The sequence below is a fragment of the Salmo salar genome, chromosome 02 (assembly GCF_965601325.2).
Source record: "Salmo salar chromosome 02, fSalSal1, whole genome shotgun sequence".
NCBI lineage: Eukaryota > Metazoa > Chordata > Actinopteri > Salmoniformes > Salmonidae > Salmo > Salmo salar.
The window spans coordinates 33,812,445-33,835,557 of NC_138292.1; the positions used below are offsets into that span (position 1 = coordinate 33,812,445).

General features: G+C 43.2%; 1 protein-coding gene across 8 annotated transcripts in view; it reads left to right on the top strand.

The window, feature by feature from the left end:
• The window catches only part of LOC106580396 (uncharacterized), a 26,540-nt gene continuing 3,427 nt past the window's right edge, over positions 1 to 23,113 (top strand). The window contains exons 1-10 of one of the 8 annotated variants that reach the window (XM_014161413.3): positions 3 to 276; positions 1,546 to 1,671; positions 12,166 to 12,299; positions 12,999 to 13,116; positions 13,274 to 13,344; positions 14,028 to 14,103; positions 16,905 to 16,967; positions 17,085 to 17,154; positions 17,295 to 17,373; positions 18,496 to 18,865. In XM_014161413.3, coding sequence (XP_014016888.1) covers positions 163 to 276; positions 1,546 to 1,671; positions 12,166 to 12,299; positions 12,999 to 13,116; positions 13,274 to 13,344; positions 14,028 to 14,103; positions 16,905 to 16,967; positions 17,085 to 17,154; positions 17,295 to 17,373; positions 18,496 to 18,499 — 855 coding nt within the window. In that variant the 5' untranslated portion in view covers positions 3 to 162 and the 3' untranslated portion in view covers positions 18,500 to 18,865. Of the gene's footprint in view, positions 277 to 1,545; positions 1,672 to 5,728; positions 6,505 to 12,165; positions 12,300 to 12,998; positions 13,117 to 13,273; positions 13,345 to 14,027; positions 14,104 to 14,833; positions 14,910 to 16,904; positions 16,968 to 17,084; positions 17,155 to 17,294; positions 17,374 to 18,495; positions 18,866 to 23,113 lie in introns of those variants that run through there. The other 7 variants (XM_014161408.3, XM_014161457.3, XM_014161449.3 and 4 more) reach the window with 7 other exon arrangements.

Genomic DNA, 23,113 nt, shown 5'->3' on the forward strand with positions numbered 1-23,113 from the left:
ATGATAGTCTGAGTTTGGCCTCTCTCTTTTCACCCCTTTCTCTGTCCTTCCATCTCTCTCCCCATCTCCTTCTGGGCTCTAACTCATCCTCCTTGAGCCCTTCGACAGAAAGACATCCAAGTTTATTTCTTTGCCTCGTGAGCCTAACCAAACACCGGCAATATGGAGGCCATCAAGAAGAAGATGCTGATGCTGAAGATGGATAAGGAGACTGCTCTGGAAGCGTCTGACCAGTCCGAGATTGACAAAAAGGCAGCTGAGGATAAGAGCAAGCAGGTGGGGACACCTAGCCTAGCTTAGCCTAGTATTCTCAGTATAATTCTAGTTAGTAATTAATTAGGTGATGCTAACTCACACACAGTTGATTAACTTCGCTAACACAAGTAGGCCAACAATTGCTAAGATGCTAACCATACCTTGGTTAGGGGGGGTCAACTGAAGGTTAATCTTGAGGCCTTACAATAGAGCTCAAATTCAAAATGGGTCTGTTAACGCTGAATTGAATAATCATTACCTAGAGAAGGCAAGCAACCTATGCTCACACTAAAAGTTATTAGCAATAAATAACAATTATAATAACTATTCTTCAAGTTAATATATATTATGCCATATACCATATTTATTAACTATGTGTATGCTTTTTGTTTTTACTCAATGATAACAATATTTAGGGAGTTTAAGTCGGAGATGTTTGAAGAATGCAAACAAATGATCTTGGTATTTCTACCGAAACGTAGAAAGAAAAAATATCCAAATGACAAATCCAAGTTTGACAGCCAGGAGCCATTACAAAGGCCTAAACTTAATTGACAGATAGGCACAGGAAAAGACAAATGAAGACATTATATCTGGATCCTAAAGAGATTATCGTGTTCCAGAGAGCTCCATAAAACTATATTAAGACCGTGCGTGTGGGTATTCTTCTTGACAGTGACAGCTGTCTTCCTGTCCCCAAGTTGGAATCCAACAGTAGGGTTGGGAACAATGACAAGTACAGGCAATAGTTTTACACAGCAGTCCAGGGACGAAAGCTGAGAGCCTGGGGATATTAATACCCACAATGCATTGACACTGTAACCCCTCAACACATTCATTCGGCTACTCATACTTGTGGATGTTTGGGATCAATTACTCATCAAAGGCGACCAATCATTATACATAACATTCCAAAATAGTTTTATTCACTAAGTAATGAACCGAAGCTGGAAATATGTGCCATCTAACATGATTGTTTGCTCTAATCTCCCCCAATGACTTCAATGAATGGTTTTGTCCTACAGAAATATGTTTTCAGAAACCTTGAGATGTTGACCTCTATTTCTCACATCTTGCTACTGTATGTGTGGTTCTTTCCACTCTATAGTCTGGTCTTCACACATCTTGGCTTGTCTTACTCTGAGTTTCTTCCCTTTAACCATCCTGTCATACTGTATCTCTCCCTCGCTCTATTGTCCTCTCCTCACTGTCTCTCCATCTCCTCTCTTTCTGCCTGTTTGACTCTCTCTTTCCCACTCCTCCCTGTCTGTTGTTCTTTCCCTCCGTCAGCATGACGATGCGTTGATCCAGATGCAGAAGAAGCTGAAAGGGACTGAGGATGAGCTGGACAAATATTCTGAGGCCTTGAAGGATGCCCAGGAGAAGCTGGAGGTTGCAGACAAGAAAGCTGCAGATGTAAGTTCCATTGGCACACCAAACAGCACACTACGCAAACTGCCCTCTCACACCCACACATACAAACAAGGCCTCTCTTCCCATCATATCAGTTTCCACACACACAGGTCAGGCCCACACCCTTCCTCTACCTTATTTGGATCCCTCTCTTCCTATCTGTCCCTTGATAATGATGAAATGGTTTTGTCAGGGAAGCCCTCCCCTGATATAGTACGTCCACCTGCCGTACTAATAGCTTGCCTTCTTATGGCAAAGACCTGAGAAGGCTCTCCCATGCCAAAATACCATGAGGTTTAAAACAGGAGAGGTCAGAATGGTGGGGGTGGAGGAAAGGGGGGGGTGGGGGACCGGGTGTGTGTAAAGGCCATGTCTACACAGACACTGTCATGGGGCGCGATCGTAAATTCACTCTGGCTATCTACTCTGATTTCAGAGCGCTCTCGTCTGAGTGTGCCAGAGTGCAGAATAACTGATGAATTTACGAAAGCTCAACACCCGTTGAATGTGGCCGGTGTCAGTAAACATCGGCAAAAAAGCTTAATTAAATTGTTGCCAGCAGCACACGTAACAGTCAGCAACACCCTGGATAACAGCCAAACCAGCTCTGCTAGGGCGAGTAAAATTCTCTCATTTATGTCTGGAAGTAGCTAGCAAGCTAGCTAACTTTAGCCAGTTAGCTTGGGTGCTTGAATGCCGTTGTGAGGTCAGAACGCTCAGATCAACCCTACTCTTCGGCCAGAGACAACGGACAATCTGACAACACTCTGAATTTATGAACGCCCAGAGTGGACTCTGAGCACTCTTGGGCACTCCAGAGTGAATTTACGAATGCACCCATAGAGACAATGCTGTCAAACCCCCTAACTGGTAAGTACCATGTAGTAGATAGGCCCTGAAAAAGAAAAGCAGCAAGAGACCTTGAGAGGAACCAGAATCCTCAGTGAGGATAAAGATAACACAACATCTATGCACTGGCTCGTGTGGCATCTCAGACAATCTAATGGCATAATGTCATGACTTGTGGTCTCAGTTGCCAGGACAGAATATCCCTTCAGTCTTTAGTTAGTCTCGAGGGACAAATACACAACAAGACATTAGTGAGGCAGGAGACATTCACAGTCAGGTGGAGAGATCTACACGTACTGTGGGGGGGGGCATTACAAACCCTGGCATGTGGTGTTCTGTAACCACACAACACAAAGCAAAATGTCCATCCAGGGTCAGCCATAAAATATATACTGCTCCCCCTCCTCCCCCACCAACCGGCAAGCACCACCCCCTGCAGTGGCATTTCAGTGCAAAGCCTCTCGGCATCCAAGAGGGGGTGAAATTGATTTAGACAGGGTGTCACTCTGCATAGCCAGCTGGCTACAAGCCCCCCTTCCCCTCTGCTCAGCACCCAATGGGGGATTAGTGCTAATAGTGTCGCCATGTCACTGCTGTTATTACTCCTGTCATCATTGTGTTCCCGGTAGTGGGGACGATTCATATCGTTACACCTTCAAACTACTCGGGTTCAAATGTCATTGACACTCCCAGACTGGTGTAATCCACTGTGGAGTCGTGGGGTGTCCACTGCTCCTTTATTGACGATTAGGGACGCGTTTCAAACGATTGGCTTGCTCTTTGTTGAGATAATCTTTCCTGGAACATTGTATTGGGAGACGTGTGGGTGGCACACATTACTTTATCTTCTAATGGAGTTGCTAGTGTTTCCTGACCCTTCATTAAATGACAAGATACATAAGAAACAGGCAAGAGATAAACTGCAGTCTTTTTAACATTGCACTGTCCGCTTAGAGTTACAAAGGCAGATCAAAAGAACTCATCCAGTATCCAATTATCGTTTGATTATTTCATTGATTTAAATCATACCTTACATTTAAATAAAATGCAACGCCACTCGTGATTCATATGTCCCCCAAAAAACTGAACCAGTCCTTGGGCTCGATGAGATGATGAATATGACAAGATCTCCTCTGACGCCAAGGATCCTTTCATTTAAAGTCACATTAACCAACCAGCTCCGCAAACGTTATAATGTCAAAATATGTTCGGTACTCACCAAAATATGGAGTTTTGCAGAGCAACTATCGTCATTACTGCCGTTGCGCACGGTATGTATTTCCAAAAAAGTGTAAAATAAAAATAAATATATATGTATATATTGGGATAGAGTAGCGCTGCTGGATCAGCCGACCTGTGCGTGGCAGCAATGAGTGATTTTATTGCAGGTGCCGAAGATGGATTTGGCGCACGCGAACTTGGTAAAAAACAATATATCATTTTTATTCAGACCTTTTTTGGAAGCACATACCGTGCGTAAAGGGAGTAATGACGATAGTTGCTCTCCAACTAGTTGTATTTTGACATTATAACGTTTGCAGCGCTTGTTAATGGGACTTTGAATTTGAATTTAAGGATCCTGGGCGAGAGGAGATATCGTCATATTCACAATCTCCTCAAACCCTGGTACTGGTTCAGCCAAATACTGGCTAGTATGTGTAATCACGGGAATATCTAGTGGTTAGACAAGCCATTCTCAAGTCCACATACAACTTCACATTTGTACTTGTCAATGAACATCATCCATGGACCATGGTGCACATTTCTGGATACATGGTGCGAAAAGAGTATAAAAAACGCAATTTAAACCATCTCACATCTATTGAATACCAGAGAATGAATCTTTACACACACTAAAACCATCACGTACAACATTTACATCCTGCAAGATGTGCCACCTGAGCATGGGCTAAAAGCAGGGGTCTCAAGCCAACACATTTCACAATTAGCCAGAGCATTACACGGCAGTATGCATCTTCTTTATGCTAAATAAAACCACTCACTGCCTTCCAGTCCAGATAATGGCCTGGCCAGCTGGCAAATGCAGTTTGGACAGATGGCCCTGTGTGCTGAGGGCAGCCAGCCAAGAGGGCCTGGAAGAGTTGGGCCATGACAATACACTGCAGACAGGACCGAGACCTATAGTGACAAAAGTAAATCCTGAAGAGTAAAGTTATTGCTTCAGATGAACCGTATTACTACCCACTGGCCACCCTGGTCGAATCAATGTTGTTTCCATGTCATTTCAATGAAAGTACGTTCAACCAACGTGCAATAGATAGATGTTGAATTGATGTCTATACCCAGTGTGTGGGTTACAGCCTGGTCTCATAGACTAGACGTAACATACTAAATGTAAATCCAAGACACTCAAATTAGTATGATATGTTACATTTGGTATGGTTACATAAGACAGATGGTTGCTTAAGGCAAAAACGAAATTAAGGTGGTTGCAAGATCAAATCTCATCACAGACAACTTTATAATTTTAGCTAATTAGCAACTTTTCAACTACTTACTAATTTTGAGCTACTTTGCAACTACTTAGTATGTTAGCTAACTCTTTCCCTAACCTTACACCTTTTAGCTGACCCTTCTCCTAACCGTTTTAGCTAACCCTTCCCCTAACCTTAACCCTTTTAGCTCATCCTTCCCCTAACCTTTACCCTTTAAACTAACTCCTAAACGTAACCCTAACCAGTAGCCTCGCTAACGTTAGCCAGCTACCTAACATTAGCCACCTAGCTAGAATTTGTAACACATCATACGTTTTGCTAATTCGTAACATATTGTATTTTTTGAAAATTCACAACATATTGTATGTTTTGCAAATTTGTAACAAAAACACTTTTTTTCAAATTCTTAACATATTTTACATTTAGCTAATTCATAACATATAATACAACTTGTAATTCGTAGCATATCATCCAAAATGGGTGATGGACATCCATAAATTGATACATACCATATGGAATCTAACATTTCATACTATATGGAGTGTCTCGGATTTACGTACATAATAATACGAAATGTTCTGAGACCAGGTTGAGCTACTAGCTAGCTCTAAATGTTACAATTTATGTGTTTACTGTTTCATTGTCTTTGCGTTGGATAACTTTATTGAATTATCATTTGGTTAAAGTCAAAATGATCCAGGTGGCGGGAATATATAAGGCGTCAGTTCCCCTTTGACAGGGCGGAGTAAGACCGGAAACGTGCTGTCTGCTGAAATAAGGAAGAGAAGAGAACGAGGCAACTGAACAGTTGAGGGAGAGAGAACCGTCTTTTCTTTGGCACAACTTTCCTCCAAATTCTTAGCAATTTGCTTATTCATCTTCAATAGACAACTGGAACCATCACCCATACATTTTGCTTAAAAGGAAAATACGACTTGTATTCATCTTGTTGGAACTGCCTTTCGAACCTATAGCATTTACTTTAGCCGCTAGCTAGCTAACGACGTTGTCTCACTGTCCATTGACACACCGAGGTGAAAACTTTGATTTACAATTTTTAGGCTAGTCTAATTGATTCATTCGGCATAGTTATCAATCGAACTACTTGACGTTTTTATGCACATTTGTATGCCGGTAAGAATTAATTTAGACTATAAGCTGACTCCCTACAGTGTTGAGTAACGTTAGATTGAAAGAAACAAAGCTCTGTTCTAATATCCAGTTTGGACTCGTTGGCGGGGCGTTGGTTTGTCTGTTCGGGAAAACATCGCATCGGGAACGACGTTTGCCAGCTTGCAACCAATCCAACTGGAACGACTAACGTTAGCATCCTGCACGAGCTAGTTATTAGAAACGCGTTTTCAATCTTTGCAAGTTAACTAACAAATTAAATCAACTGAAGAAAATGGCCAATAGCATCGAGGCAGTGAAGCGGAAAATTAAAGTTTTGCAGCAACAGGCGGATGAAGCCGAGGAAAGAGCCGAGACTTTGCAAAGACAGGTTGAAGAGGAGAAGCGGTCAAGGGAACAGGTAACGTTGCAATAACCTTCCGGCATCTGCCAACGTTAGGCTTTGACTTATCCAGGTTCTTGTTACAGGTCTTAGATGCGTTGATTTGTTACGCTATGGCAACTTTCCAGTACAGTTTGAACTGAACCCCCTACCCTAGTCAGTTGGCTGGATGGCTACCGTTAGCACCTATTGTCGGTTTCTTCCGCTGGGTCAGTCCAATAGCCCTCATTTACATTTAAATTACATTACATTTGGCCTCATATTGGAGGTGAAAGAAATTTGACAAATTCGTGCTAAATCAGATATCCAGCTAGCTGGAGTTGGGCGTCCTCATAGAGAGAGCAGACTCATCATGGATATAACCAGTTTCAGCATGGCCATTGTCATTCTAAAGTAGTAAATTGGGTGGGGATTCCTATGGGTTGGGAGCAATCAGCCAATGATCAGCACATTGTATTCAAATTGGGTGCGATTGTTTGTAAATGGATTTAAGATATAACAGCCATCAAGAGGCCACAATAAATGAATGAGACCCAATATTTAGTTCAGGACTCCAGCACTACAGGTGGTGATAAACCACCTATATTGGCTTTCCAACTTTTTTTAAACACAAGAAGAAAAGTGACTACTTTTTAAAATGGATATGTGTAACTGATGTGAAATGGCTTGCTATAGTGGGGTGCGTGCTAATAGCGTTTCAATCGGTGACGTCACTCGCTCTGAGACCTTGAAGTAGTTGTTCCCCTTGCTCTGCAAGGGACGCAGCTTTTGTGGAGCGACGTAACGATGCTTCGAGGGTGGTTGTTGTCGACGTGTGCAGAGGGTCCCTGGTTCGAGCCCAGTTAGGGGTGAGGAGAGGGACGGAATCTATATTGTTATATTGGTGCCGTGACCTGGATCACTGGTTGCTGCGGAAAAGGAGGTCAAAAGGGGGGGTGAGTGTAAACGACGTGGAAGGGTTAGCGGGGTGCGCGCTAATAGCCTTGAAGTAGTTGTTCCCCGCGGCTTTTGTGGAGCGATGGGTAACGATGCTTTGAGGGTGGCTGTTGTCGATGTGTGCAGAGGGTCCCTGGTTCGAGCCCAGCTGGGGGCGAGGAGAGGGACGGAAGCTTTACTGTTACATATGGTTTCAATAGATTACATTTAAAAAACATTTTTTTTTATTTTGAACCTTTATTTAACTAGGCAAGTCAGTTAAGAACAAATTCTAATTTACAATTATGGCCTACCGGGGAACAGTGGGTTAACTGCCTTGTTCAGGGGCAGAACTGCAGCTTTTTACCTCATCAGCTCGGGGATTCCATCCAGCAACCTTTCGGTAACTTGCCCGACGCTCTAACCACTAGGCAACCATGATGGGTTAGCTGACCACTTGACGAACGACGTGTGCGCTTTGTTGGGGCAGAAGTTAGCGTGTTATTCTGGATGGCCAAATTGCTAACAAGAATGACAAACTGCCATGTGGGGAATCGTAAGTGGCTCGTTTCATGTTCTTGATACCATGTCTTGTTTTGAGGTGTTCATGTCAATGCTAATATGTCTAAAATTAGCTTGCTAACCAAAAATGTATTTGAGACAAAGTTCTCATTGTGCATATGTATTTTTTTCAAAAGCCATTGGAGACCAAATATAGCTTATATGTTGTCAACAATCTAAGCCAACCCAGTCTGTTTTGTTCCATAGTTGTGCATTTTTGTTGGTAAACAACCAACCCGTCTATGGCGCAGCCCATGCTGTTGCAGACGCTATAATGGCACAGATACAAAGATGGGTCCTCGATCCATCTCTATGGGCATCCTGCATTTCCAATTATCTTATGAATAATTGTACCTAAAGGTCTTTGCGTCTTTCATTGATTAGATATGTTTTATTTGTGTAATGCTAATTCCAAGATGAAAGTCGGTCAAATGCTTTGAATAGTTTGTATTTCAGTTGTCCCTGTATTTCCCCATTAACTGGAATTTCAAATTCTTGGCCCTCAACAACTTTCCAAATTCCTCCTCTAAGCTCACTAGTAGCTAGTGATGTAAGCGCCTGGGTTGCCACACAGTGCAACATTTTATTGCGGTGTTATGGCGCACGACTTTGGCTCAGGCCCCAGTTGTAATTCTATGGTGTAATTCTGTGGTTAAATTTGAGGGTAACTTGGTCAAACGCAGATGATACAAAGCTGTATGGTTTTCTCTTTTCATCTCTTGATAAAACTCCTACAAGACATGAATTCTGTCACTGATATGTGTCTTTTTCAAGGAGGCACACAAGTGCTACTGTTATTTGGCGCAACACAGTAATTGGATATATGGCCTACACAGTGGACAGTCAGTTTTTAAAATGAGAGGGTCTCTTGGTCAACAGTTACACTCTAGCACAGAGGCCTGCTTTGGAAGCGGGTGAGACAGAGCGCAAGGCTCCCGTGGAGTCATTCTACTATTGTGCACAGGAAGTGTGGTTGCCAACTGATTGTGTTGGGTTTTTTTTGTCAGAGGAACTGACAACTAAAATTGTGTGTTACCTAAGTGGAAGACAACCTGACAATGAATGTTTGGCCCTTGTTGTATCATTCCACCTGTCTGACTCGGCCTTCTGGAAGTCTACAGTATTCAGAAATGCTACTACTCTATTACATGAGCTCCTCTGAAGACTCGGATCATGTTGCATCTTGGTCATAAGGTGTACAAACACTAAACACCACCAAGCTAACTAGACACCTCATTCTGAAGTCTAGAGCTGAAATATTTCTGCGCTACAGTGTTCTCCATTGAGGAATTTGAAGATGCATACACGTACTCCTCACTTCCAATAGTATATCAATTAGAGGTCGACCAATTAATCGGCAGGGCCGATTTCAGGTTTTCGTAACAATCGGTAATCTGCCTTTTTGGATGCCGACTACATTGCAATCCACGAGGAGACTGCGTGGCAGGTTGACCACCTGTTATGTGAGTTTTGGCATAAAAAGGACCTTGTGGCTGCAAGGAGCCAAGGTAAGTTGCTAGCTAGCATTAAACTTATCTTATAATTTTTTTTTTATCTTCACATAGTCACAAGTTAACTACACATGGTTGATATTACTAGTTTAACTAGCTTGTTCTGCGTTGCATATAATCAATGCTGTGCCTGTTAATTTATCATCGAATCACAGCCTACTTCAACTTCGCCAAACGATTTAACAAAATCACATTTGCAAAAAGAGCACAATCGTTGCACAAATGTACCTAACCATAAACATCAGCCTTTCTTAAAATCAATACACAAGTATATTTTTTTAAACCTGCATATGTAGTCAAAAGAAATTAATGTCAGCAGCCAGTATTAACTAGGGAAATTGTCACTTATCTTGCGTTCAGTCCAAGCAGAGTCAGGGTATATGTAGCAGTTTGGGCCGCCTGGCTCGTTGCGAACTGTGTGAAGACCATTTCTTCCTAACAAAGACCGTAATTAATTTGCCAGAACTTTACATAATTATGACATAATGTTGAAGGTTGTGCAATGTAACAGCAATATTTAGACTTATGGATGCCACCCATTAGATAAAATATGGAACGGTTCCGTATTTCACTGAAAGAATAAACGTATTTTCAAAATGATAGTTTCTGGATTTGACTATATTAATGACCAAAGGCTTGTATTTCTGTGTGTTTATTATAATTAAGTATATGATTTCATAGAGCAGTCTGACTGAGCGGTGGTAGGCAGCAGCAGGCTCGTAAGCATTCATTCAAACAGCAGCTCTTAGCAATGCTTGAAGCACAGCACTGTTTATGACTTCAAGCCTATCAACTCCCGAGACTAGGCTGGCAATACTAAAGTACCTATAAGAACATTCAATAGTCAAAGGTATATGAAATACAAATGGTATAGAGAGAAATAGTCCTATAATGACTACAACCTAAAACTTCTTAACTGGGAATATTGAAGACTCATGTTAAAAGGAACCACCAAGGAACTTAAACGTTAAAGCTTTTTTACATGGCACATATTGCACTTTTACTTTCTTCTCCAACACTGTTTTTGCATTATTTAAACCAAATTGAACATGTTTCATTATTTATTTGAAGCTAAATTGATTTTATGTATTAAGTTCAAATAAGTGTTCATTAAGGATTATTGTAATTATCATTGTATATATATATATAGGCTGATTTAATCGTATCGGCTTTTTTTTGGTCCTCCAATAATCGGTATCGGCGTTGAAAAATCATAATCGGTTGACCTCTAATATTAATTCATACATCCACCACCATGGCTGCAAAATACCACCTCCCAGAATGTGCTTGATCAGACAGGAAGTAGCTAACTAATGGCACTCTTTTCTTTTGGTGACCAAGAAATATTTCAAGGGTGCGAGGGATCCGGAGGGGCCAGGACTGTTGAGGGGGTGCCGATTTGCATATCTCTATGGCGCTGGCCTACGTTGGTGAGAGGGCCATTCTTCATAAAGGCTGTCAAACACTTGCATGCCAGTGCCATGGCAACCGGGGTTGTCTGTGCTCCGAAGTCGTTCTTTCATGCAGCCACAGCAGGTTGTGTTTGTGTGTAGTAGGGGTAGTTAATCAAGTGTTGCCGTATACATCTGAAAGGTGCTGTCATTGCTTATGCTCCCCTTCTGTTTTTAGTTTGGTGGTCTGTGTGTCTCAATATGGCCGTCATGCTAGCGTCTCCTGGGCAGTATTTGAAAACACAGAAGTAGTAGTAGTAGTAGCAGCAGCAGCAGCATCATGGCACCCAGCTCTATAGTTGGTCAAACGCTTTACCCATTTATGATTGGTCTCATCCACATTTACTAGATGGTGCATGCATACAATTTAGCAACTGACCATGGAAGTATTACAAGTAACAGACAGTCCTAATCCTCAATGTGCTTTGCAGTATATACTGAGCTGTGTAAGTGTTAGCCTCCTTCTGGTCCATCTTCTGATCTGGCCATCTGGTTGTGGCTATCTAAGGCTTAATAAGCCTCCTATCCTTCTCTCACTGCTCTTTGTCTTCTGCTCTCTCTTTCTGACACCGCATTATTCCTCTGCTCCAAGGCATGGAGAGTGAGAACAGCCAGGCTACTTTCTACAAGGCACTAAAACATTTATTCACTCCAAGTGCTTTAACCTTCCCCTCATCCGTCTCAGTGCATTCTCTCTCTCCCTTGCTTTTCCATACCCTACCCACCCAGGGTAGGCAGCACAGTCATCTAGGCTGGTGTGCCCAATTAGTGCCATTCATGGCCACATCAATTGGGGAGAGTTTCGCTGTGTGCGTTAGTGTATCCAACTCTTATGGTGATGAAATGTGATGGGTTGGTGTCCATTACAAAGACTCTGAGCGCACACTCCCACTTTCCCAGCTCTGTTCTAGTTCAGTGGCGAGTGCTGCTTCTCTCTCTTCACCCATGCATACAGGCTGAGGGAGAGGTGTGTCCTTTAACAGGCCTGTGTGTGTGAGTATAACTGCTGGTTGTTATGTCATAGTAACTCTCACTCTACCAGTGTGTTGTGGGATTGTAGGCTACGTCACTCTGTAATCCTTCTTTATATCAAAGGTTGAGGTGATGTGAAATGTATCCTTATCGTCATTTAAAGGTACTGTTATGTCATGATGTGCTGTCTGTGTTGGAAGAGGTGTCTCAAAGGGCATTTGTGAGCTTATGGTGTACATTACTTCTCAATAACCTCTGTCCCCATCCAGGCTGAGGCTGAGGTGGCCTCTCTGAACAGGCGTATCCAGCTGGTTGAGGAGGAGTTGGACAGGGCCCAGGAGAGACTGGCCACCGCTCTGCAGAAACTGGAGGAGGCAGAAAAAGCGGCAGATGAGAGTGAGAGGTGTGTGTTTTTTGAATGGGTGGAGGTGGGGCGGTGTGCTCAGTCCTCACCGGGTCACCTCACTTCCTCTGATGCCACTTCTTGTTTCTCTAAGTGGGAGGCTTTTGACTTCTTGTCAGGGTTTTAAAGCAGAGAGGATGTGGGAGAAGGTCATTGGTGGATGTAAGGTGGAAGTAGCCTATTTGTGGGTTTACCCTGTGGGTAATGAACAGGTTTGTGGGTAATGAACAGGTTTGTGGGTAATGAACAGGTTTGTGGGTAATGAACAGGTTTGTGGGTAATGAACAGGTTTGTGGGTAATGAACAGGTTTGTGTATATAGGCTAGGTCCTCTCTCTCTCTCTCTCTCTCTCTCTCGCTCTCTCGCTCTCTCTCTCTCTCTCTCTCTCTCTCTCTCTCTCGCTCTCGCTCTCGCTCTCGCTCTCGCTCTCGCTCTCGCTCTCTCGACCTCTTTTGTATCAGTGCCCCTCTGATCTGGCCTGCATTATAGGGTCCTGACACCACATTTCAGCAGAAGAGGAGAGCTGTAGAGTTAGTTTGCCACCACACTATACAGAGACATGTGCTCACCGGTTTCTCTCCTACAGTATTTCCTGTGCAGAAAGCTAAGGCCTGCAATACACTGTGTAATATGGTTATTAAGGCCAAAACACTTTTTTGACACTCATGCCCATATTTCTCTCTACCTCCTTTCTCTCAGGGGTATGAAGGTGATTGAGAACAGGGCCTCCAAGGATGAGGAGAAGATGGAGATGCAGGAGATCCAGCTGAAGGAGGCCAAGCACATCGCTGAGGAGGCCGACCGCAAGTATGAGGAGGTGAGCTCATCAGACCCCCCCCCCAAACACACGTCACACATCTAGAACATGTGGCTTCTGAAGAAGTCTTGGACCGTGCTTCGCCACTTCTTTCGTTCTCTTGCTCTTTTCAAATTGTTCACTTCCTTTGCTCTCTGCCTCCTCTCTACCCCTACAGGTGGCTCGTAAGCTGGTGATCATTGAGGGTGATCTGGAGCGTACAGAGGAGAGGGCGGAGCTGGCCGAGGGGTGAGTCGCTTTCTCACATTGATGATTTTATACATATATCACTGTACCTCTCACCTACAGTCATACACTGCATCTGCTTAAGCTTGTAGCAGAACACACCCACCAGTTCCCTCACCCTTACACTGCAGAAGTAAGTTTAAAGCCACGTTGGGTTTCAGCCACGTTTTGCATGGCGTTACTTAACTGGCCCCAACACGGCTTTGCCTGACTGCATGACGCGTTCACTCTCGTCACTTTAGTAGGAACTGCACACCCACTTTTATGTTACTTTTACATGTTTTGAAGATTTGTTGTTACTGAACAGTAAACTGGAGGTGCTTCTAATGTTTATCTGCTGCATTCACGATGCAACAGAACGATACTGTTACTTTTGTAATTACCTGTAGTATAGCTGGAATATGTATTCAAATGTCTGCTGGCACTACACTGGACTAGCACGTTGTCATTAGCATAAAAGTGGGAATGCCGTAACAGTACCATGACAATATCCAATCTGTCCTCTCCCCGTGTGTGTGTATGTATGTGTCGTGGGTTTACCATACCGACATGTCCCTTTGTCGGTTACCATTTTCTCTTTCCCTCCATCTTATGTCTTTCTCTGTCCGTTTTCTCTCGTTCTTTCGCTCTCTTTCTGCATGTGCTTCTGTGTCATGTGACCCACCCCCCACCCCACTCACTAACAGCAACGCCCGGAGGTTGGAGGAGCAGCTGAGGGGTTTCGACCAATCACTGAAGAGCCTGCAGGCCTCTGAGGACAAGGTACTTTCTCCCTGTTCTTACCAACTACAGGACACAGAATGGTGCCTTATGGGGACCCTCGACGGGTCTAACTGGGGTCTTCATTACAGATGTCCATAAACACGACCCTCTGAACCTGGTTTGTGAGGACCAGGAATGCTCACAGGGATTTTCAGTCCTCCTACCCTCGCTAACATAAATTCCTGCGTTCATCTGGCTGCATGATTGACCTCTGTAATTGTATAGCCGCTGCCTCCGCGATCCTTTCCCCTTCTCATGTGTGCTCATTTTCACTTCTCCTTCTCAAACTCTCTGCATATCATCCGCATGAATTTACCCAGCTTTATCGAGTCCTACAGGCTCTCCATATTCCACGTTTACTAAGAGTACTTGAACACGAACATTTTCCCTTGGTTTATCAGGGATTTGTATAAGTCTATGCTTTGTATTGTTGGGATATTATTTAGTTTGTAGTTAGAATGGCCATGGTCTGGGTCCCATTCCTCTGAGGTTAAAGTTCATGCCTTTCTCTCCTTGTTTTTCTCTTTGTAAATCTCTCCGTCTGTTGTCTCTACCCCCACCCTCTAATTCCCCTGTTCATTGTCACGTCTTTTCTTTACCCCCCCCCCCCCCCCCCCCACCTTATCCATTGACCTTTGTCCTCATTTTCCTCACTCCCTCTTCCTCATCCCCCTATTCCCACACCCTGTTAAAACCCCAAATGAAACGCAAAAAAAACAAAATACTGCAGCAAATGCGCCGAGTTGGAGGAGGAGCTGAAAAATGTCAGCAATAACTTAAAGTCCCTGGAAGCCCAAGCTGAGAAGGTAGGACGGAGGGAGGGGAAACCTGCATGTTGTTTGGAACTGAACGTAACTGCACCCAGGCCAGTCCTGGAGACAACTACAGGTCCATTGACCACCTAAAAGTCTTACTGAACTGAAATGAGGGGAATGGAAAATGAGTGTTGCTGGTGAATGTCTAACTACAATATGATGACCATAACCCGGGATGTTGTGCATAACCTGAATTTGAAACGTTTGGTTTCCTTTGAGAAGGGATAAGTATTCGTAATGTTTTAATAAGCATGTGTACTGGTATATGCTACAGAATGCTTGTTTTTAGTCTATAATGTCATGTGTAATCAACTTAATTTATCAAAGTAGAGGCAGACCTGTTTGCCTTGTAATGGTGTCTGGCATTGTGTCACTCCCACAGCAAGTCAGTTGTGTTTCAGACATCCCCCAGAACCGGTTTGGTTCCTGCTCCCGTAACCACATGCATGTGCACCATAAGCTGATCTCTGTTTGGATGAACCGACCAATCAAACTGCCAGCATCACAAATTCCCAGTCAACAACAAAGTCAGATATTAGATTGCCTGGAATGTAGACAAGTACTCTAACAGCTCTAGAAGGCTCGCCAACCCTGAGGAAAATCCAGACACACAGATGTTCTCTCCTGTTGCCATTAAAAAGTGGAACGAGGAAGTACATATGAGCAGGCATCAAAACCAGCTCACCGGGGACTCCTCAATCGTGAACAGCCATCTCTTTCTCCCATCTGAGGGGTACCAGGACTGGTTCTAACTAAGGCGTTTCAGGGCAGGGAGGGAGTCTGCATGGTGGTTGTCTGCTGTGGTGTAATCATTAAGGTCTTCTGGATAAGAGGCCACACCCTGACTTTGCAGCTGCAAGAATGCAAACCCACATCTCCCCTAAACCCCCCCCCCCCCCCCCAGGGTGATGACACTACTGCACAACACCAGCGCTCTGTAGCTCAGAGAAAGAGGCCTTTTCAGCAAACTCCCATTGCCAAACGAGTGTCTGCCAATGATGTCATCTGACGAGAGAAGCCTGTTTTCATTCTTCTTTTTCTCCCACCCAAACTCTATCTGCATTGAAAGCTGCACAGATAGAAAAACGGTCCAGCTCTAACTCCTCAGGCATGTTGAGTCACACTATCAGTCTACATGCCTCCTTTTCTCAAAAGCTTCACAGCTTGATGAGCCCATGCCTCCCCACTGCACTGTTGCAGCTCGGTCTGCACAAAGGTGGTAGCAAAGATATTTATAACTAACCAAAGATGGTTCATCTGTGTCGTTTAGTGGGAGCAAATTAAGCGTAGTGGGCAGAACAAGCAAGGAGGTGGGCCAAACATGTACTAGTGAGATTTTATTGGTGCGTTGTAGTATATATTTCCATTAGGGAACACGCCCTCTGAAGTGTGCACAAACTTAATTTGACCTTGCACTCCCAACAACGCACGTTTTTAACTTTGGCAAAGCGTCAGGTCTCAAACTTTGCACTGTGTCCATAACAGATTCTAGTTTTGGGAACAAATGTCGTCCCAGCTTCACCTAGTTCCATCCTCTCACTTCCCGGACTGGACTTCCTCCCGCCACCATATTTGGTGGTGAACATGCTAAACGGATAGCCCCGCGACTTGTCTGGGTTACCCCTTCTGTCTGTGGTGGTAGAGCTGCCACTGGCAACCTGTTTCGTCACACACACACACTCATAGTACAGCAGCCACATTTAAAAGCTAATGACCAGACTGAGTACTCAAAAGGGATGAGGAATAATAAGAATCTGTTTCTCCTAATTGTAGGCCAACCCCCTTCCCAGGGGGTTTCTTTGCAGGTCAGTATCTGTTCCTAATTACAGTCGCAGATGTCCCGCCATCTTTCTACTACATGACAGAAGAATCATGGCTGTTCTATGCGAACGCTCTGATGTGCTGTCCTGAATAAGCCTGAGGACTCCCTAGTGTCCCAAACGTGTGGTTCTCTGATTGGCTTTTCTCTTCCTTTGTCCCCTACAGTACTCCCAGAAAGAGGACAAGTATGAGGAGGAGATCAAGATCCTGACCGACAAACTCAAAGAGGTGAGATTCCCCAGAAACGCCTATCATGAATCTCTGAATGGTTGATGACTGATGCTGTGGTATGTGCCTGTATTACTGTGGTGGGGGGTTTAATAAACTTGTTTTACTTTCCCATAGGCTGAAACCCGTGCTGAGTTTGCTGAGAGATCAGTGGCCAAACTGGAAAAGACCATTGATGACCTGGAAGGTAGGACTCTCACTCTCCACATTGTTGTAATTCACACACAAGGTGTTAAAAACTGTACTCTCCCTCCTGTGCCCTCTCTCTGGCTTTGTCTTTCTCTCATCCCCCTTGGCATTCTCCTCTCCCCCTCTGTGTGCCCACAGATGAGCTCTATGCACAGAAATTGAAGTACAAAGCCATTAGTGAGGAGTTGGACCATGCCCTCAATGACATGACCTCCATGTAAATACTCATTTAGATGCCTGTTCTGGTGTGGGTTGGACTGGAGTGTGTTAATAACAGTATGATTCAGTAACAGTATGCAGACTGTCATAAGAGGATGGTACAAGTTGAGTTGCTAGGGAACTATTGTAGTGGAATGTGCTCTGGTAGCCTTTGGATGTTTGTGCCGGAAAATGTATCACACAAAAAAATGTATTGAGGCATAACCTACCATGCACACATACCATTTTATTCTGACTAGGGATGGGCACATTGTAGATGGATACAAGCATATGGTAGCTACAAGTAAATCTGCAGTGGTAGAAGAATGTATCCAGAGACGTTGAGCTTTCCCCTTGATATCTTATCACTCACTTCTGCAAAGTAACGGATGTGAGCTGTCACCTTGGCAACGGCACAAGACACGAACACAGACTTTATGTAGATATGGCTCGCACACTATCACATGTAACCGTGGACACAAATTATGTTTTTAAGGGAATCAATGCGTTTGACTCTAGTCTAGGTCATGGATTCCATTTGGAACTATTGATTTGCAGCTTGTGTGTATGTTACCTGCTTGTTTTGTTGGGCAATTTCTTTCAGTCTAATTCAATTGCAAGTTTGAGTATCCCAGTGTTCTACTGTAATACACTTAAAAGGCAATTCCGCCACTTAAACATCATTTATCTCCAGCACCAAACCAGTGTCTACATATGTGAAAATGGTGCATTTCTATGATCTGTGGTTAAAGGTCCTAAAAAAAATGATGCTTCTCACAGGATTAATAAAAGTAAAACACACCAGTGAGTTTCTAGCCCAAGGGAAAGTATTTTCTTGCTCTCCACATCAACATGAATCTCCTTGTTTGGAAATCACTTAACTTTTGATGTTATCATCGGGTAGAACTTTACATTTTTAACTACTTAAATGTGCTGTTTTCACATGTTGACACTGGTGTTGTGCTGGAGATAATAAAAATGAGTCTGAAAAATTGGTGGAGTTGCCATTAAACTCCGGTCATGCATAGTGTGTTTTGGAGTTGCATGGATTGCAGGTTTGCTGTGAGTTTACACCCCCATGACAACAATAACCATATTATTTGAAGTGTTAAATTGCCATTGCTCCGTCTCTCTATTTCAGATAAATTGGACTCGTTAGATTTCTGGAAAACCCAGTGAATTCGGTCTGCCTGAACTGCCACAACGATTGTGTGCCCCCCCCCCCCCCCCCCTTTCCTTTCTAGAGAGAAAGAACCATACCCTCCTCCTAGTCACCAGTGCCTGTCTCTTTCTTTCTCTTTGGACTGTTCTCTCATCTCCCTTTGTCATTGGCCCAGTTGTGGCCAGCACGCTGGCTGAGTTTCTGTGTTACTGTCTTTCTTTTTATTCTCCATCTGTCTGGACTCCTTTCCTATCTGTACTGTACTGCACTGCTCAGTCTCTGACAAACTCATGTTCACACACTGTATTTGTGACTGTCTCTCTGTACCTAATGAAGAGGGGGAAAAGAATGCCTTGGCTGTTGTCTGTGCTCTCTCTGTTCACTGGTTTTTGGCTGTCCACACTGTCTGGGTTTCATTGGTTTCGCTCCACTATGCATTTTGGCATGGATTTGCATCACCAAAGGTGGGTCAGTGTCGTCTGATGCAACCCCCCCCCCCCCCCCCCCCGAAAATAAGGGGTTAAGACTGGAGGTATTCTGGTCAAGAAAATGTTATTACAAGCATTAATGTGGGCACAATAAGTACTTAAAATCGTTGAGTGAATGTTAGGCTAGATTTAGCTGCATTTCTTGAATTTGCACCAAAGGCATAACACCCTCAGACACACAGATTTTTGAAATATGTCCTGGTGATCACTCAAAGATCCAGTGTTGCAGACCAAGTTTGTGTAATCCTAGATTACAGGTGTGGAACAGACCCTTACCTTTCTCTCTCTCTCTCTCTCATGTTCACCCTTCCGAGTCACGTCTTATAAAGTGACCCAAAAGAGGAAAGCTCAAAACAGATTTGCAGGGGAATTATTACATTGTCAGAACTAAGTATACAAACTTGCAAATATAGAATTTTTGCATTTGTAAAATACCCTAAAAGATATGTTGGTAGCACATTAACCTGGTCAGTGCACTAATTATTGAAGTTGTGCAAGTATTGTATTTTTAATGTGACCTGGTGTCAGGAATGTTTTATTATTTGTAGATAAATTCACTCATCCTTGTTACTGAAGCGGAAAAGCCTGTAATAGTGACTAGTTCAGTGTTGGTAATCAAAATACAGTATCAGTACACACAGCATTGTCATTGTACAGCTAATGCTACAGTTAGCAGTTTGACAAGATGCCTAAAATTGACTATTCAATGCCATCAAAATGACATGCCTGTGGTTGCACAAAATGAGTCGAATGAGCAATGACTGTCATAATGCAAGATATTAACTTGGTAATTATTGACTTAAATCTACAGAATTCATTACACACCAAAACTAAATACACAACCTTTTATTACAGTCTTATGTTTGCTATCTTGACATAAATGCATTAGGGTTGGGATAATATTACCATAGCATAATTATAGCCCCCCAAAAATCGCAATCACAATATTCAATGGTGCAATTTTGTATAAAGGTACTGCTGAGATTTTTGCAACATTTTGGTTTTGAAATGAACACCAAAGAATTCGTTAAAAAAAAGAAGTTATTCTTAACATCTGCAGTTCCAACAATTAGTCACCCCACCACTGTTTTGGTGAAGGGTTGAGGCTGGGCCTCCCGAGTGGCGCAGGGGTCTAAGGCTAGAGATCCTGGTTCGAGTCCAGGCTCTGTTGCAGCGACTGGGAAACCCATGGGGCAGCGTACAATTGGCCCGGTGTCGTCTGGGTTAGGGGAGGGTTTGGCCGGGCCGGGATGTCCTTGTCCTATCGCGCTCTAGCGACTCCGGTGGCGGGCTGGGCGCATGCACGCTCGCCAGGTGTACGGTGTTTCCTCCGACACATTGGTGCGGCTGGCTTCCGGGTTAAGCGGGTATTGTGTCAAGAAGCAGTGCAGCTTGGCTGGGTTTGTGTTTTGGAGGGCTCATGACCTTCGCCTCTCCTGAGTCCATACGGGAGTTGCAGTGACGGGACAAGACTACCACTTGGATACCACGGAATTGGGGAGGAAAAAGGGGTAATAAAATGAAGGGATGAGGTTGGAGAGATGCAACCACTTTCAAAATCATAAGACCGAGCGATGGACGTCAGGACTGACCAGCCATGATATCAAAATCATAGTTTTAACCATGTTTTGAGGCTTTATAAGTGGTTACTTACAATTATTGTTTGTTAACACTGGAGTAAAACAAGCTTATTTTGGGTTATGAGGTACGCCAGCTATAGTACGCTCATAAGGCATTCATAAGTTATATTCTTCAAGAATCAATAGGTTTAGCCAAAGTCAAAAAAATGTATGTAGAAATCGCAGATTGACAGAATAAGCATTACTAACATTGCCATAAAGTCTTGGTATATCAATATCATCCACTCATTCAGCGATTCCATAAAGAAATCAGAACACCCACAACTAAAATAAAGTTGTGTATCAAATTTCCCTGAAAAGGCAGGTTACCTGCATTTCAGCAGAGATAAATGGTGTCTGATAAATATATAATAAAATGTATATTCGGGTACTCCCCCCCCCCCCCCCCTTTTTGTAGACAATAAGTAAATTATTACCAAATGATTTGTTTCCATCCAAGGGAGAAAGACTGACAGCTTTGCGAACTCTTTGCATTCTCTCAACCAGCTTCACCTGGAATGATTTTCCAACTGTCTTGAAGGACTTCCCACATATGCTAAACACTTGTTGGCTGCTTTTCCTTCACTCTGCTGTCCAACTCATCCCAAACCATCTGAATTGGGTTGAGGTCGGTTGATTGTGGAGGCCAGGTCATCTGATGCAGCACTCCCATCAGTCTCCTTGGTCAAATAGCCCTTCCACAGCCTGGAGGTGTGTTGGGTCATTTGTTCTGTTGGGAAAACAAAGGATAGTCCCATTTAAGCTCAAACCAGATGGGGTGGCGCATCGCTGCAGAATGTGATAGCTGTGCTGGTTAAGTGTGCCTTGAATTCTAAATAAATCACTGACAGTGTCACTAGCAAAGCACCCCCACATCACACCACCTCCTCCATGCTTCACGGTGGAAACCACATATGTGCAGATCTGTTCAGCTACTCTACGTCTAACGAAGACATGGCGGTTGGAACCAAAAATAACATTTGGACTCATCAGACCAAAGGACAGATTTCCACCGGTCAAATGTCCATTGCTTGTTTGTTTTTTTTTTTTTGTTTGTTGGCCCAAGCAAGTCTTGGTGTCCTTTAGTAGTGGTTTCTTTGCAGCAATTTGACCATGAAGGCATGTTCCACGTAGTCTCCTCTGAACAGTTGCCGTGTCTGTTACTTGAACTACTTGAAGCATTTATTTGGGCTGCAATTTGAGGCTGTTAACTCTAATGAACTTATCCTCTGCAGCAGAGGTAACTCTGGGTCTTCCTTTCCTGTGACGGTCCTCATTAGAGCCAGTTTCATCATAGGGCTTGATGGTTTTTGCAACTGCACTTAAACTTTAAAAGTTCTTAATTTTCCACATTGACTGACCTTCCTGTCTTAAAGTAATGTTGGACTGTTGTTTCTCTTTGCTTATTTGAGCTGTTCTTGCCATAATATGAACTTGGTATTTTACAAAATAGGGCTATCTTCTGTATACCACAAATTATCTTTCAACAAGGCTAACCTGTTAGTTGAAACCCATTCCAGGTGACTACCTCATGAAGCTGGTTGAGAGAGCTTTGCACACTCTTGGCAGTAATCAAGGGAAAGGGTGGCTACTTTGAAGAATCTCAAATATAAAATATATTAACTTTGGTTACTACATGATTCCATGTGTTTAATAGTTTTGATGTCTTAACTACTATTCTACAGTGTAGGAAATAGAAAAATAAACCCTTGAATGAGTAGATGTGTCAACTTTTGACTGGTATGTATGTATGTATGTATGTATGTAGTCATTGTTTCCATCTAGTGCACCGTGACTGTGCTACTGCAAGTTAAAAAATATATAATTAGGTTGGCTACAAATTTAAGCGGAAGCTGGCTGAGTGAATACTTTGCTAGTATGCTTTTAAAAATATATTTCTTGTTCAAGCCAGCCAAGATTTCATGGAGTCTCTTTCCAGTTTAATAAAAAAATGTTTAGGCAACTTTGGCTAGTAAATTACCGACCTAACGTTGTGATGAATACCAAATAAAGCTACATGTTGAGAAACCTGGCGACGATAGCCATACTAGCATATCAACCAATATGCTGTGAATTAAAGTCATAAGTATAACACTTGCTGTCCCATGCAGGCAGTACAAAACCTGTTCATAGCAAGCAAAATAAAACCCCACTACTGTTGTACTTCCTTACTCTAGCACTTGGACTTGTTTCCTTACTAGCACTGACTTTTGTTGGCTGCTTTGAGGACCGTTTTTACTGACGTGGTTGTCTTACTTCACTACCTTAATTTGATTGGTCTGACTACTGTATTGCTTTCCTGTCTGGTCTACCCAAGAAAGCCATTGGTCAACTGCAAAACATACAGAATACTGCAGCACTGGTACTGACCAAGACCAGATGGAGAGCACACATTACCCCGGTTTTAAGGTTTCTGCACTGGCTGCCTGTGAGTTTTGGAATACATTTTAAGATTCTATTGGGTTTGTGTCAATCTGCGATTGTTCACCT